Raw genomic sequence first — 16,022 nt, 5'->3', positions numbered from 1 at the left:
TATAGAAATACTATCAGCATTGTATTGCACAGGTGTTAGGTGAAAGGCCAAGTGATTTTTCTATCCCAAAACAATAATCCCCTGGAACTGCTCTTATAAAATGAAGTTTATTAGGAAGAATGAGAGGGCAAGTCAGACCAGTGCATTATAGACATTAGTACAATTATATGATTGACAGACTGTCACAGAACTCCGTTTGTTTCCTGATTTATAAAGCTATACACTTTATCATTATTATTTAAAATTATTATATCCTATTTGCATTTTGGAATAATGCTATGGGAAAGTCTCTGGAAGTGATCCTGAAAACATCTGGTATAAATATAACAAATGCATTCTCAAGAGAGCAAGTGGGTTCTTGTAACATATAAAATATAATGTAATCATGTTTTCAATTTAAGTTTTTCATATTAAAATAAGCGGCAATAATATATATATATATATATATATAAAATTAATGGAGCAACAGACTAACATTGTCTAAGCACAAGGTGAAAAGTGTTTTCAGCTTTCACTGGATGAAACTAAAAATAGAACTTGAAATTGTCTGAGCATAAAAAATTTTTTAAGTTATTTTACTTAAAATAGAGTATTGGCCTAATTTGGTTCCCATAGCTGCCAGTGGACTTTTGCCAGTGGCTTCAATGGGAACAGAAGCAGGTCACTACTGAATGCGGGTGTGACATATTAAAGGGGGGCTGACTTGTGGTGTGAGTGTGGTCCCACATTAACTTCAACTTATTGTACTTTTTAAAGCAATGTCTTTGTTGGTGATGCCATGGCAACATTTACTCAGTCACATCCAGGTCATTTTTCAATTAATGCTTATTGTTTTTAAAACAATTGTAAGGTGTGAAAAGCTCTTTAAAGCCATGCTTAAGGTACTAGCATGTAGGAGAGTACACTGAGAAGGGGATTCTTTATTAAGTCTCACTTTAAATTATTTTTATATGCATTTTAGTTCTCTGCTATAGTTGAGAGTCAAATCCAACACCCGTTGATGTCAGTGGGAGTATTTTCCTTTGACTTCAGTGGCCTTAAATCAGGCCCTACATTATGAATGTGAAAGGAACAATTTGCCCATATGTTCCACCCAGGAATATTACACTCAACTCAGAAAAGGAGTGAAGCTAGAAATGGCAAAAACATGTCTTGCTTTTAGATTTCTGTGAGACTTTAAAGCAAGATAAGAGGGAAGAAAGTTCAGTAGTTTTATTTTATGAATGTTTAAAGTCAGAAATGTCACATGTGCACACTAGATTCTTTTGTATACATTTTTTTCAGATGCATTGTAATGATGTTTTGGTTAACAGTATATTTAGGACACCTTACTCCACTGGAACTCAATAGAGCTTGTAAGCTCCACAAGTCAAGTAGCTTTAGGTCCACAAACTTAATAGGTATAGTGACAGTGATAAACTCAAGGAGTCAATCTATTACGGTTATCAAAGAGACGGTTAAAGGATAACTTGATCACAGTCCAAAAGTGCCTACCTGGGGAACAGAAATTTGATAATAGAGGGCTCTTCAATCTAGTAGATAAAGGCATAACAACATCTGATGGCTTGAAGTTGAAGCTACACAAATTCAGACTGGACTGAAGGCACAAATTTTTAACAGAGGATAATTAGCCATTGGCACAATTTACCAAGGATTGTGGTGGATTCTCCATTTGAAATCAAGATTGGATGTTTCTCTAAAAAATATGATCTAGTTCAAACAGGAATTAATTCAGCAAAGTCCTATGGCCTCGGTTATACAGGAAGTCAGAGTAGACAATCACAATGGTCCCTTCTGGCCTTAGAATCTATGAATCCTATGAATAAAAAAAAATCATTAAAGGATGTGTACAATTAAGTCAGCTCTATTTAAAGCCATCAAGATGAGGAGACTTCTCTCTTCCTTTGTGCATTTTTAAGTGTGTCTGCCACACCTGTCTATGGGTGAGAGTGCTGCTGCTCTAAGGAGTCTTAAGCATGGGTCCAGAACCAATAAACTTACATGTAGAGCTGAGCAAATAATTGATTTTTTTGGTTTGCTGGCTGAACCAGAAAAAAAAGGGGGGTAGGAGGGACGGTTGCTTTGAACCAAACTGAAAAATTTAGTTTTTCTCATCAAAACAAAGAAAAACAAAAGACAATTGAACAAAACATTTCAAATGTGGATTTGGATCGACAGAAATGACATTGCCAAAGGAAATGTCGATTTGACAAAAAGTGTCAGAACGGTTCATTTTGACATTTGGCAAATGTTTGTTTTCAGATTTTTTTCAGCCAAACTATTTGTCGAATTTGACCTGAACTTGCAAATAGTTTCGGGGCCCTGAAAAATGGAAGTCTCTCTGCAAATATACTACTTGCCAAAAAAAATTGCATTTAGCTCTACTTACGTTTTCTGCTGGCAAAACTTGTAGGATCCCAAAGCCAAATAATTCAAGGCTTGTATATTATCCTAAAAAGGCACATTAAATATAAAAATAGCATTACATGGAACATTAAGTTTGAAAAAGAATCAAGCTCTCACTATGTAATAAATTTCAAAAGTTCGGTTATTCCCATCCTGCTATATTAACTGAGCTACAGACCACATGTGTAATATTTTCTTTTTCTTTTTAATCTCACTGTTAATGTGTTCTTGATTAGTAGTATATAACATAAAAATGTCAGATGTGCAATGTGGCCAAATTAACTTTGGGAGGAGTGACCTTAACTTTCAGTGCATCATTTTTCAACTTTAATGTTGCATGAAAACTAGGATTTTTTAATCATTAAATTATAATACAACAGGAAATAAACTGTGGCTGAAGTTATAAATACTGGGGGGGAAGGGGGGTCCTCTGCCATTACTAATCACTTGAGCTTCAACTTGTGACTGATTTATGTCGTTAGTAGAACCCTTCAATGTATTTATAATTCTGTAATTCAGTGTTACTCATTTCTTGCTTACAACCATCTCTTCATCCCAATGCCAGGTCTGGAACAAAAAGGAGCATCCTGGAAATCTATAATAATCCCTCCTCACACCCACAAATACTCAGCTAAGGCATAGAGTGTGTACAGTAAATTTAAAAAACTGAATTATATACAATGCTATAAATGGATCTTAATGTTCTGGCTGCCTCACACATCACTTATACTTTGCGCTTGTGGTTTATAATGATGCCATCAAAAACTATGAGCTGTATCTATATTTCTATATCCTTAAAATTACCTAAAGAAGAACCAACCTAAACTGCAAATTGAAACTTTGAGGTTTAAACAAATTCAGATAACTGCCCTCTTCCACTCCTTTGTGTTTAATTTTCAGGCCCTTATAAAATTCCTCATTCTGGCTGAGATCTGAAACTGAAGTGGCAAAATGCTCCCCAGAATTCCTGTTCTTAGGATTTCCCGCGAGTTTTGCAAACTTAACCTCAAAAGCTATTGAGATCTTCCCCTCACAACTTATAATGCACTTTTTTCTTTCATTTTTCAACAAAATAGCATTAATAATAAATCTTTTGTAACTGACTGAAAGGAGATACTAAATGTAAGATCAATATTCCATTTTAACGCTGTTCAGGTATTCAAGAATCCTATAGCAGCATCTGTGCTTGAAGAATGGAACAGAATTAGGGTATGTCTACACTATGAAATTAGGTCGAATTTATAGAAGTCAGTTTTGTAGAAAGCATTTTTATACAGTTGATTGTGTGTGTCCCCACACAAATGCTCTAAGTGCATGTAGTCGGCGGAGTGTGTCCACAGTACCGAGACAACCGTCAACTTCTGGAGAGTTGCACTGTGGGTGGCTATCCCACAGTTCCCGCAGTCTCCGCCGCCCATTTGAATTCTGGGTAGAAATCCCAGTGCCTGATGGGGCTAAAACATTGTCGCGGGTGGTTCTGGGTACATATCGTCAGGCCCCCGTTCCCTCCCTCCTTCCGTGAAAGCAAGGGCAGACCATCGTTTTGTGCCTTTTTTCTTGAGTTACCTGTGCAGACGCCATACCATGGCAAGCATGGAGCCCACTCAGCTAACCATCACCGTACATCTCCTGGGTGCTGGCAGATGTACTGCATTGCTACACAGCAGCAGTTTATTGCCTTTTGGCAGCAGACAGTGCAGTATGACTGGTAGCCGTCATCGACATAGTCCTGGGTGCTCTTTTAACCGGGCGCCTGGGCAAACATGGGAGTGACTCAGCCAGGTCATTTCCCTTGTTTCGTCTCGTGGCAATTGAGTCCTACCAGCAGTGCACTGTCTTTTAACCTGCAGCTAGCAGAAGATGATGGCCAGTAGTCACACTGCACCATCTTCTGCCGAGCACCCAGGAGATGACGATGGCTAGCAGTCGTACTGCACAGTCTGCTGCCAGCAAGATGTATAAAGATAGACGAAGTGGCTCAAAACAAGAAATAGACCAGATTTGTTTTGTATTCATTTTCTCCTTCCTCCCTCCCTCTCTCTGTGAAATCAACGGCCTGCTAAACCCAGTTTTGAGTTCTATCCTTGAGGTTTTGAGTTCTATCCTTGAGGGGGCCATTCAGTTTCTCGCAAATCCACCCCCTTTGTTGATTTTAATTCCCTGTAAGCCAACCCTGTAAGCCATGTCATCAGTCGCCCCTCCCTCCGTCAGGGCAATGGCAGACAATCGTTCCGCGCCTTTTTTTCTGTGCAGACGCCATACCACGGCAAGCATGGAGCCCCCTCAGATCACTTTGGCAATTAGGAGCACATTAAACACCACACGCATTATCCAGCAGTATATGCAGCACCAGAACCTGGCAAAGCGATACCGGGCGAGTAGGCGATGTCAGCGCGGTGATGTGAGTGATGAGGACATGGACACAGACTTCTCTCAAAGCACGGGTCCTGGCAATGTGGGCACCATGGTGCTAATGGGGCAGGTTCATGCGGCGGAACGCCAATTCTGGGCTCTGGAAACAAGCACAGACTGGTGGGACCGCATAGTGTTGCAGGTCTGGGACGATTCCCAGTGGTTGCGAAACTTTCGCATGCATAAGGGCACCTTCATGGAACTTTGTGACTTGCTTTCCCCTGCCCTGAGGCGCAAGAATACCAAGATGAGAGCAGCCCTCACACTTGAGAAGCGAGTGGCAATAGCCCTGTGGAAGCTTGCAACGCCAGACAGCTAACGGTCGGTCGGGAATCAATTTGGAGTGGGCAAATCTACTGTGGGGGCTGCTGTGATGCAAGTAGCCAACGCAATCAAAGATCTGCTGATATCAAGGGTAGTGACCCTGGGAAATGTGCAGGTCATAGTGGATGGCTATGCTGCAATGGGATTCCCTAACTGTGGTGGGGCCATAGACGGAACCCATATCCCTATCTTGGCACCGGAGCACCAAGCCGGCGAGTACATAAACCGTAAGGGGTACTTTTCAATAGTGCTGCAAGCACTGGTGGATCACAAGGGACGTTTCACCAACATCAACATGGGATGGCCGGGAAAGATACATAACGCTCGCATCTTCAGGAACTCTGGTCTGTTTCAAAAGCTGCAGGAAGGGACTTTATTCCCAGACTAGAAAATAACCGTTGGGGATGTTGAAATGCCTGTAGTTATCCTTGGGGACCCAGCCTACCCCTTAATGCCATGGCTCATGAAGCCATACACAGGCAGCCTGGACAGTAGTCAGGAGCTGTTCAACTACAGGCTGAGCAAGTGCAGAAGGGTGGTAGAATGTGCATTTGGACATTTAAAAGTGCACTGGCGCAGTTTACTGACTCGGTTAGACCTCAGCAAAACCAACATTCCCACTGTTATTACTGCTTGCTGTGCGCTCCACAATATCTGTGAGAGTAAGGGGGAGACGTTTATGGCGGGGTGGGAGGTTGAGGAAAATTGCCTGGCTGCTGGTTACGCACAGCCAGATACCAGGGCGGTTAGAAGAGCACAGGAGGGCGCAGAGCGCATCAGAGAAGCTTTGAAAACCAGTTTCATGACTGGCCACGCTACGGTGTGAAAGTTCTGTTTGTTTCTCCTTGATGAAACCCCCCGTCCCTTGGTTCACTCTACTTCCCTGTAAGCTAACCACCTTCCCCTCCTCCCTTCGATCACCACTTGCAGAGGCAATAAAGTCATTGTTGCTTCACATTCATTCTTTATTCATTCATCACACAAATAGGGGGATAACTACTAAGGTAGCCCAGGAGGGGGGTGGAGGAGGGAAGGACAAGGCCACAAAGCACTTTAAAAGTTTAAAACTTATTGAATGCCAGCCTTCTGTTGCTTGGGCAATCCTCTGGGGTGGAGTGGCTGAAGGCCCCTCCACCGCATTCTTGGGCGTCTGGGTGAGGAGGCTATGGAACTTGGGGAGGAGGGCGGTTGGTTGCACAGGGGCTGTAGCAGCGGTCTGTGCTCCTGCTGCCTTTCCTGCAGCTCAACCATACACTGGAGCATATCGGTTTGATCCTCCAGCAGCCTCAGCATTGAATCCTGCCTCCTCTCATCATGCTGCCGCCACCTTTCAGCTTCAGCCCTCTTTTCAGCCCACCACTTACTCTCTTCAGCCCGCCACCTCTCCTCCCAGTCATTTTGTGCTTTCCTGCACTCTGACATTGTCTGCCTCCACGCTTTCATCTGTGCTCTGTCGGTGTGGGAGGACAGCATGAGCTCAGAGAACATTTCATCACGAGTGCATTTTTTTCGCCTTCTAATCTTCACTAGCCTCTGGGAAGGAGAAGATCCTGTGATCCTTGAAACACATGCAGCTGGTGGAGTAAAAAAAAGGGACAGTGGTATTTAAAAAGACACATTTTCTAGAACAATGGGTACACTCTTTCACGGTAAACCTTGCTGTTACATACACATTACATACATAGCACATGTGCTTTCGTTCCAAGGTCGCATTTTGCCTCCCCCCACCACGTGGCTAGCCCCTCACCCCTCCCCGTGGCTAACAGCAGGGAACATTTCTGTTCAGCCACAGGCAAACAGCCCAGCAGGAATGGGCACCTCTGAAAGTCCCCTTAAGAAAAGCACCCTATTTCAACCAGGTGACCATGAATGATATCACTCTCCTGAGGATAACACAGAGAGATAAAGAACGGATGTTGTTTGAATGCCAGCAAACATACACTGCAATGCTTTGTTCTACAGTGATTCCCGAGTACGTGCTACTGGCCTGGTGTGATAAAGTGTCCTACCATGGTGGATGGAATAAGGCTGCCCTCCCCAGAAACCTTTTGCAAAGGCTTTGAGAGTACATCCAGGAGAGCTGCAAATGCCAGGGCAAATTAATCATTAAACATGCTTGCTTTTAAACCATGTATAGTATTTTAAAAGGTACACTCACCAGAGGTCCCTTCTCTGTCTGGCGGGTCTGGGAGGCAGCCTTGGGTGGGTTCGGGGGGTACTGGCTCCAGGTCCAGGGTGAGAAACAGTTCCTGACTGTCGGGAAAACCAGTTTCTCCGCTTGCTTGCTATGAGCTATCTACAACTTCATCATCATCAACTTCCTCGTCCCCAAAACCTGCTTCGGTGTTGCCTCCATCTCCATTGAAGGAGTCAAACAACACGGCTGGGGTAGTGGTGGCTGAACCCCCTAAAATGGCATGCAGCTCATCATAGATAGATATTTAGGTCAGAAGGGACCATTATGATCATCTAGTCTGATCTCCTGCACAACGCAGGCCACAGAATTTCACCCACCACTCCTGCAAAAAACCTCACACCTATATCTGTGCTATTGAAGTCCTCAAATTGTAGTTTAAAGACTTCAAGGAGCAGAGAATCCTCCAGCAAGTGACCCATGCCCAATGCTACAGAGGAAGGCGAAAAACCTCCACGGCCTCTTCCAATCTGCCCTGGAGGAAAATTCCTTCCCGACCCCAAATATGGCGATCAGCTAAACCCTGAGCATATGGGCAAGATTCATCAGCCAGATACTACAGAAAATTCTTTCCTGGGTAACTCGGATCCCACCCCATCTAATATCCCATCACAGACCATTGGGCCTATTTACCATTAATATTTAATTACCAAAACCATCTTATCCCATCATACCATCTCCTCCATAAACTTATCGAGTTTAATCTTAAAACCAGATAGATCTTTTGTCCCCACTGCTTCCCTTGGAAGGCTATTCCAAAACTTCACTCCTCTGATGGTTAGAAACCTTCGTCTAATTTCTAGTCTAAATTTCATGATGGCCAGTTTATATCCATTTGTTCTTGTGTCCACATTGGTACTGAGCTTAAATAATTCCTCTCCCTCTCCGGTATTTATCCCTCTGATATATTTATAGAGAGCAATCATATCTCCCCTCAACCTTCTTTTAGTTAGGCTAAACAAGCCAAGCTCCTTGAGTCTCCTTTCATAACACAAGTTTTCCATTCCTCGGATCATCCTAGTAGCCATTCTCTGTACCTGTTCCAGTTTGAATTCATCCTTCTTAAACACTGGAGACCAGAACTGCACACAGTATTCCAGGTGAGGTCTCACCAGTGCCTTGTATAACGGTACTAAAACCTCCTTATCCCTACTGGAAATACCTCTCCTGATGCATCCCAAGATCGCATAAGCTTTTTTCACGGCCACATCACATTGGCGGCTCATAGTCCTCCTGTGATCAACCAATACTCCAAGGTCCTTTTCCTCCTCCATTACTTCTAATTGATGCGTCGCTAGCTTATAACTAAAATTCTTGTTATTAATCCCTAAATGCATGACCTTACACTTCTCACTATTAAATTTCATCCTATTACTATTACTCCAGTTTACAAGGTCATCCAGATCCTCCTGTAGGATATCCCTGTCCTTCTCTAAATTGGCAATACCTCCCAGCTTTGTATCATCCGCAAACTTTATTAGCACACTCCCACTTTTTGTGCCGCGGTCAGTAATAAAAAGATTAAATAAGATTGGTCCCAAAACCGATCCTTGAGGAACTCCACTAGTAACCTCCCTCCAGCCTGACAGTTCACCTTTCAGTGGGACCCGTTGTAGTCTCCCCTTTAACCAATTCCTTATCCACCTTTCAATTTTCATATTGATCCCCATCTTATCCAATTTAACTAATAATTCCCCATGTGGCACGGTATCAAATGCCTTACTAAAATCTAGGTAAATTAGATCCACTGCGTTTCCTTTGTCTAAAAAATCTGTTACTTTTTCAAAGAAGGAGATCAGGTTGGTTTGGCACTATCTACCTTTTGTAAAACCATGTTGTATTTTGTCCCATTTACCATTGACTTCAATGTCCCTAACTACCTTCTCCTTCAAAATTTTTTCCAAGACCTTGCATACTACAGATGTCAAACTAAGAGGCCTATAGTTACCCGGATCACTTTTTTTCCTTTCTTAAAAATAGAAACTATGTTAGCAATTCTCCAATCATACGGTACAACCCCTGAGTTTACAGATTCATTAAAAATTCTTGCTAATGGGCTTGCAATTTCATGTGCCAATTCCTTTAATATTCTTGGATGAAGATTATCTGGGCCCCCCAATTTAGTCCCATTAAGCTGTTTGAGTTTCACTTCTACCTCAAATATGGTAATGTCTACTTCCATATCCTCATTCCCATTTGTCATGCTACCATTATCCCTAAGATCCTCTTTAGTCTTAGTAAAGACTGAGGCAAAGTATTTGTTTATATACGGGGCCATGCCTAGATTATCCTTGACCTCCACTCCATCCTCAGTGTTTAGCGGTCCCACTTCTTCTTTCTTTGTTTTCTTCTTATTTATATGACTATAAATTGGTTTTTACTATTGGTTTTAATTCCCTTTGCAAGGTCCAACTCTACATGACTTTTAGCCTGTCTCACTTTATCCCTACATGTTCTGACCTCAATAAGGTAGCTTTCCTTGCTGATCCCTCCCTTCTTCCACTCCCTGTATGCTTTCTGCTTTTTCTTAATCACCTCTCTGAGATGCTTGCTCATCCAGCTTGGTCTACAACTCCTGCCTATGAATTTTTTCCCCTTTCTTGGGATGCAGGCTTCTGATAGCTTCTGCAGCTTTGATTTAAAATAATCCCAGGCCTCCTCTACCTTTAGATCCATAAATTCTTCAGTCCAATCCACTTCCCCAACTAATTTCCTTAGTTTTTGAAAGTCAGCCCTTTTGAAGTCAAAAACCCTAGTTGCAGATTTATTTTTGTTACTCCTTCCGTTCAGTTTGAACTGAATTAGCTCATGATCACTTGAGCCAAGATTATCCCTTACAACCATTTCTTCTATGAGGTCCTCACTGCTCACCAAAACCAAATCTAAAATGGCATCCCCTCTAGTCGGTTCAGCAACTACTTGATGAAGGAATCCATCAGCTATCGCATCTAGGAAAATCTGAGCTCTATTATTATTACTAGCACTCGTCCTCCAGTCTATATCTGGGAAGTTAAAGTCTCCCATGATCACACAGTTTCCATTAGTATTTACTTTATTAAAACCATTAAAAAGGGCTCTATCCATATCCAATCTAGATCCCGGCGGTCTTTAGGACACCCCAAGCACTATCCCATAGAAGCGGCATGTTTGTGGCTCTCTCCCGGAGTGGCTGTTTGCCTCTCTGGTTTTCTGGTAGGCTTGCCTCAGCTCCTTAAGTTTCACGTGGCATTGCTTCGGCTCCCTGTTATGGCCTATGTCCTTCATGCCCTGGGAGATTTTGACAAATGTTTTGGCATTTCGAAAACTGGAACGGAGTTCTGATAACACGGATTCCTCTCCCCATACAGTGATCAGATCTCATACCTCCCATTCGGTCCATGCTGGAGCTCTTTTGCGATTCTGGGACTCCATCATGGTCACCTCTGCTGATGAGCTCTGGCCAGCATGGCAAGCTGCAGGTGGCCATGCAAACAGGAAATTGAAATTCAAAAGTTGGCGGGCCTTTTCCTGTCTACCTGGCCAGTGCATCTGAGTTGAGAGTGCTGTCCAGAGCGGTCACAATAGAACACTCTGGGATAGCTCCTGGAGGCCAATACCGTCTAATTGCGTCCACAGTACCCCAAATTCGACCCGGCAAGGCCGATTTAAGCGCTAATCCCCTTGTCGGGGATGGAGTAAGGAAATCGATTTTAAGAGCCCTTTAAGTCGAAAAAAAGGGCTTCGTCGTGTGGACGGATGCAGGGTTAAATCGATTTAACGCTGCTAAATTCGACCTCAACTCCTAGTGTAGACCAGGGCTTAGATAACTTTGGGAAAGGGAAGGAAAACTCTAATTCTACCCAACCTTTGTCAGTTCACCAGACTTAATTTAGCCATTGTTCACAAAAACAATGTGCATATGGAAAAGGAGTACTTGTGGCACCTTAGAGACTAACCAATTTATTTGAGCATGAGCTTTCGTGAGCTACAGCTCACTTCACGAAAGCTCATGCTCAAATAAATTGGTTAGTCTTTAAGGTGCCACAAGTACTCCTTTTCTTTTTGCGAATACAGACTAACACGGCTGTTACTCTGAAATGTGCATATGAGCTCTGAACATGTCGAACGAAGTTTTAGCCCGATATAATAGAATGCTGTCCTATATGTTACCATCAGCAGTACTGTAGGTAGTTTGACTGTTCTAAATAGTTCAGGGAAAGAGGATAAGATAAACCATAGTCCCTTTAACTTTGAAGTGGGGAGGTATAAAGAGGAGGAGAGAACTATGTTCCCCAAGAGGAATATATCAAAAGAACATGTTCCCTGTGTTGCCCAAAACTAGTTCCTCAGATACGCTTTGGAACATCAAAAGTTTTCCATCACTGAATAAAACTTGGAAGTGTCCAATTCTGGAAACACAGGATGCCATTGATTGTGCAGGATATGAAAGCATTCATCAAAGAGGAGCATCCTGTTTGAGAGGTACAATCCAGCATTGTTTTTGAGCTAGTTACGTTCTTTGCAGATCAACTTTTACACCCATAAGGTGAAATTCACCTGAGTATGTAGGTCCAGTGCAAGGTTCTCCACCCTGCTTAAATTCCCATGTGGGGGCTGTTAAGGGACGTGCTGCTAGCCGATTGGCTGCACATGAGTATCTGCACCTCCTGCGCATAGTGGAAATTATCCACACCAGCCCAGCCAGCATGGAAGGCTACACCTTGGAGTAGAAAATGGGAGCATCAAGAGATCTGTGTTTATGCAATTCCAGTTGCCCCAGTACCCTGTATAAATAGCATAGAAGGTTTCAGGCCACTACTCATACCCACCAGAGCTGGAAGAGTGCAGAGCAGTCCTAAATTCTGTCCCTGTTTTGTGGGAGTGGATTCCCACTCCTCTGTAATTTCACCTGCATAGAGCTTGAATAGTTGGTTTCCATAGGTGTAGTGGGTTTCACCTTTAATACCTAAGTTGTAACCAAGAGAATTGCGTGGCTTTTTGTTTTCTTGATAGTGCAACATGTGCAGATTTTGTTTGAAATGTTTGCGTGTATGTGTTTTAAGACAACTTTCCCTTCTAAAAGTTCTCCTAAACGTTGTTTAGCAGGCAAGCTGCAGTCAGACAGACAACGAAAGCTATGTGAGAACTGACGATGAGGAGAGCTGCATTCGAACTGATGACGAAGAAAACCTGGCTGCAAGCTTCACAGAAGAATGGAACCAACAAGTGCAGCATCTCTTGACAAAAAAATCAAATGACTAACTAAGTTCCGAGGACTGTAGCACAGTGCTTTTGTTCTAAGAGTTGTAGTTTGTAGGTGTGTGTTTTGAGAAAAAGACTTTTGTTTAAAGCTAACTTACATTAGCTACATCTTCTGTAACATGGCTCATTACCGATGAAGAAAGCAGGCTGAAATGTGTGCTGCTGTTACAAATAATAGCAGTATCAACAAAACATGTAAACCCTTTGCACACTATGTTGAACCTTTTCAGTTTACAATGACAATATTAATACTGTTTATAGATTGCAATTTGATTTCTGAATACTTGGAGATTTTAGGAGAACAGTTTACTATACACTGTACATTTTTCTTTCACAGAAGAAATAAAAAGCTACAATTATGCATTTAACACTGAATGATTATACTCCTGAGTGTATATATTTAGTAGCCCAAAGCAAAGTACCAGACTATGTTTGCAATTTGTTTAAAAGTCTTTTACGTAAAAGACTTGTACAAAATGCACTAAAAAACCCCTCTAATTTAGGGCTAACGTGTAACTTAGGAATGTTTTCTTTCAAAATAATCTAACAAATCAGCCATAGAAGTTAGTGTAAATATTTTTTTCCAAATAGATATCATATACAAAAGGCAACATTCAAATTATATAGAATCTAGTTTTTAAATCAGCACAGATCTTCTTAAAACTGTGAACTATGTTTTGAAATACTCGTTACTAAAGCTGTTTATAAACCACAGGTGCCATAAGATCCCTAAACTGACTGAAGTTATGTATAATCTTCCATGGTATTGTTTCATTGATGTTTTAGCTTTAGTAAACATGTGTTCAACAAATCGGCTCTTTCCATTTTTTCCCCTCCCCATCATGTTATTTTTGAGGCCTTCAGCTTTAAATATATAGGCTTAAAGTGCGCTTGCAACTGTTTCCTTTCATTTCCAAATGTGTATTGCCTTAGCCAGCCACCAGATGTTCTGCATGCGTTCTTGGAAATGTGTAGTGAGACTCTCAGAGCTGAATGGAGACTTAGCAATCAGTGAAATGCACAAGGAGAACAGAGTTGTTGTTTTTGAAAGAACAGGCATAGGGTTACAGAACTAGAGTATTGTCTCTGCTAGTAACTCTTAACTTTTTATCTTACCCAGGGGAGAACTATGAGAGAAAGTGGGCCTTGTCAATCATGCAGGATAACAAATTGGAAATGTTTGTTGTACAGTGCTTGTCTTGCCCTTACTATTATCCTACATGTAGTTTTGACCAGAATTTGAAATGAAATAGCTAGTAATATCTCACACAGAATATTACTTAGGAATGAAGTGACACTGTTTAGCAGCCCTGAAAATTCTAGGTTTGCATACAGGTAGCCACATCTGGCACAGTCTGCCTGCAGTGAGTGATGAGGTACTGATGTAAAACAGGTTAAAGCATGTCTGTCTAACCTTTCTTTCATGGTAACGTTTTAGGATGTGTCCTGGATTGCTCCATAGCTTGTCCCAATAAACTCACTCGCTGTATGTCTGTACGCAATCTTTAGCCTCATGGCTGTTTCATTGAGATTGACTGTTTGGTAATATATATCTGTATGAAAGTTACTGCTGTTTTTTTTTACTTTCATACAGTATTATTGCTTATACAGACCTCTTGCCCACATCTCCTTGTATATCTGAGCCTGGTCTCAGATACCCAAATTGACACTCCTGCAACCAGCTATCTTCATGTAGGCTTCCCCCCATTCCTCCCAATCACTGGTCTTTGCTCCTGTGGTATAGGCCAGCCTGAAAAGGTAGGCACCATACCTATGATGGCGTATGTCTCCTACAGCCTCTTCTCAGGAATGGGTGAGCCTTCCACTAGTGCCTAGCGCTCAACACTGAAAACTACTACAGTGAAGTTACAGCCAATGCTGTCAGCTCAGGATTCTAGTCAAGCATTTCCTGAGCACAAACAAAGTGAGCTAGCACACAACTACGTGCCATGGCTGACTGATTCAACAACCTATGTTACGTTGAATGGCATCTGGATTAATAACTACCTTACATAACTCTCCTGTCTGTATACATATCATCATGCTGAAAGTAACTGCAAGCATATAAATCCATTGCCAGGGCTCCAGGATTAATATAATGAAAAATGTTGACAAGCCAACCAGCTTTCTCTCAGGCTGGTGTTAGCAAGGCAATCCCAAACAGAGTTCTAGGTGACCTCTTCTACTTTAGAGCTCTGAGATGAAGCACTTTTTAAATTTAAGCTTTTTTTTTTCCCCCAGTGGTAAAGCTGGCTACATTTTAGCACAGCTGGTCTTTGACTGTTTGTCTGATATTATTTTGGTTGTGGCTTATGGTCATTAAACAAAGTTACAGAAATGGTCCCCAGTACTGGCCTTTTCTAACTACAAATGGCCAACCACAGCAGTCAAAACTCCCTGAGTGGTTGACTATCATTGGAGGGAAGGACTACTCAGTAGTTTGCAATCAGGACACAGGGACGTGAAGATAAATAGGGTTCTTGAATGTTGAAAGTTGTGAGGAGGAGAATAGGTTATCTGTAAGTAGTAATGTTAACTAACCTGCATAATAAGGTGTGTGGCCTTTGTTGTGATATATGTATTTTCTTATATGCATGAGCCAAATTGTTGAATCATTATTTAGCACAGGTGTCTGCCTTTTCTTTTAGTCATCTTCTGCCATCCTTATTAGTTCTTGGAATTATTGTAGATAGACCTTGTAAATATTGCAACTTCAGGTTGCTGCAATCACATTGGTTCAATTCAATAGAAGGAGCCATGAACAACAAGCACTCCACTGTGTCCTGAAGAGAGAGGGCATTTTTATCTTTGAACCAAAAATGTATGAAGAGTTACATCTTGAGGCTAACAACTGTAAGACATTTTTAAACTACTGTACTTGACACCACTTGAGACAGATGTAGAAACACTAAAGATTTCACACTATTCATTGGTATTGTAACAGAACTACTATTGTATGGGTTTTTTGTATTGCTGTTAAGTATTGTTTTGTGTGTGTGTTGGAACCTACTGGGGACATGTTATATTTTGAAGTGATTAAACTATTTAATTGTGTGTCTATATTTTGGAATGGAATTATTTCTTCATTAAAAAGGATTTTTAAAAATAATTTTTCAAGACTCATGTTTGTGCTTTATTTTGGCATTAGCATGTGTGTTTCCTGAAGCTCGAGTGGACCTTTCTTCTAGAATAAAGGAAAGCAGCATTGTCTCATTCAGTGATCTTCACCTCTTTTTTTCCCACAACCAAAAATTCATTGTTTTTTAAATTCTGACTCCATGTTACAGAATCCTTCACACCAGCTTCCCTCAAGCTGCAAACTTGTCACTGATTTCTGCAGTGATCAAGGCAGGTCCTTTCCTTCTCCCCATTCTGGTTGCGTGCATGCTGAGTAGCTCCATCACCTCCAGTTGAAGCAGCCCATCCTGCCTCTACCCATATACCC

General features: G+C 41.7%; 1 protein-coding gene across 22 annotated transcripts in view; it reads left to right on the top strand.

Annotated features, from left to right (window-relative positions):
* DTNA (dystrobrevin alpha) overlaps positions 1–15,670 on the top strand; it is a 293,408-nt gene extending 277,738 nt beyond the window's left edge. For 13 of the 22 annotated variants that reach the window (XM_043539652.1, XM_037892658.2, XM_037892667.2 and 10 more), the window contains one exon: positions 12,419–15,670. In XM_043539652.1, coding sequence (XP_043395587.1) covers positions 12,419–12,577 — 159 coding nt within the window. In that variant the 3' untranslated portion in view covers positions 12,578–15,670. The remainder of the gene's footprint in view (positions 1–12,418) is intronic. The other 9 variants (XM_037892660.2, XM_043539658.1, XM_037892662.2 and 6 more) reach the window with 2 other exon arrangements.
* The last annotated feature ends 352 nt before the right edge of the window (positions 15,671–16,022 follow it).

This window comes from Chelonia mydas, chromosome 2 (genome assembly GCF_015237465.2).
Source record: "Chelonia mydas isolate rCheMyd1 chromosome 2, rCheMyd1.pri.v2, whole genome shotgun sequence".
Lineage (NCBI taxonomy): Eukaryota > Metazoa > Chordata > Testudines > Cheloniidae > Chelonia > Chelonia mydas.
The sequence above is the reverse complement of the archived record's forward strand: the minus strand, read 5'-3'. Positions and strand labels throughout refer to the sequence as shown.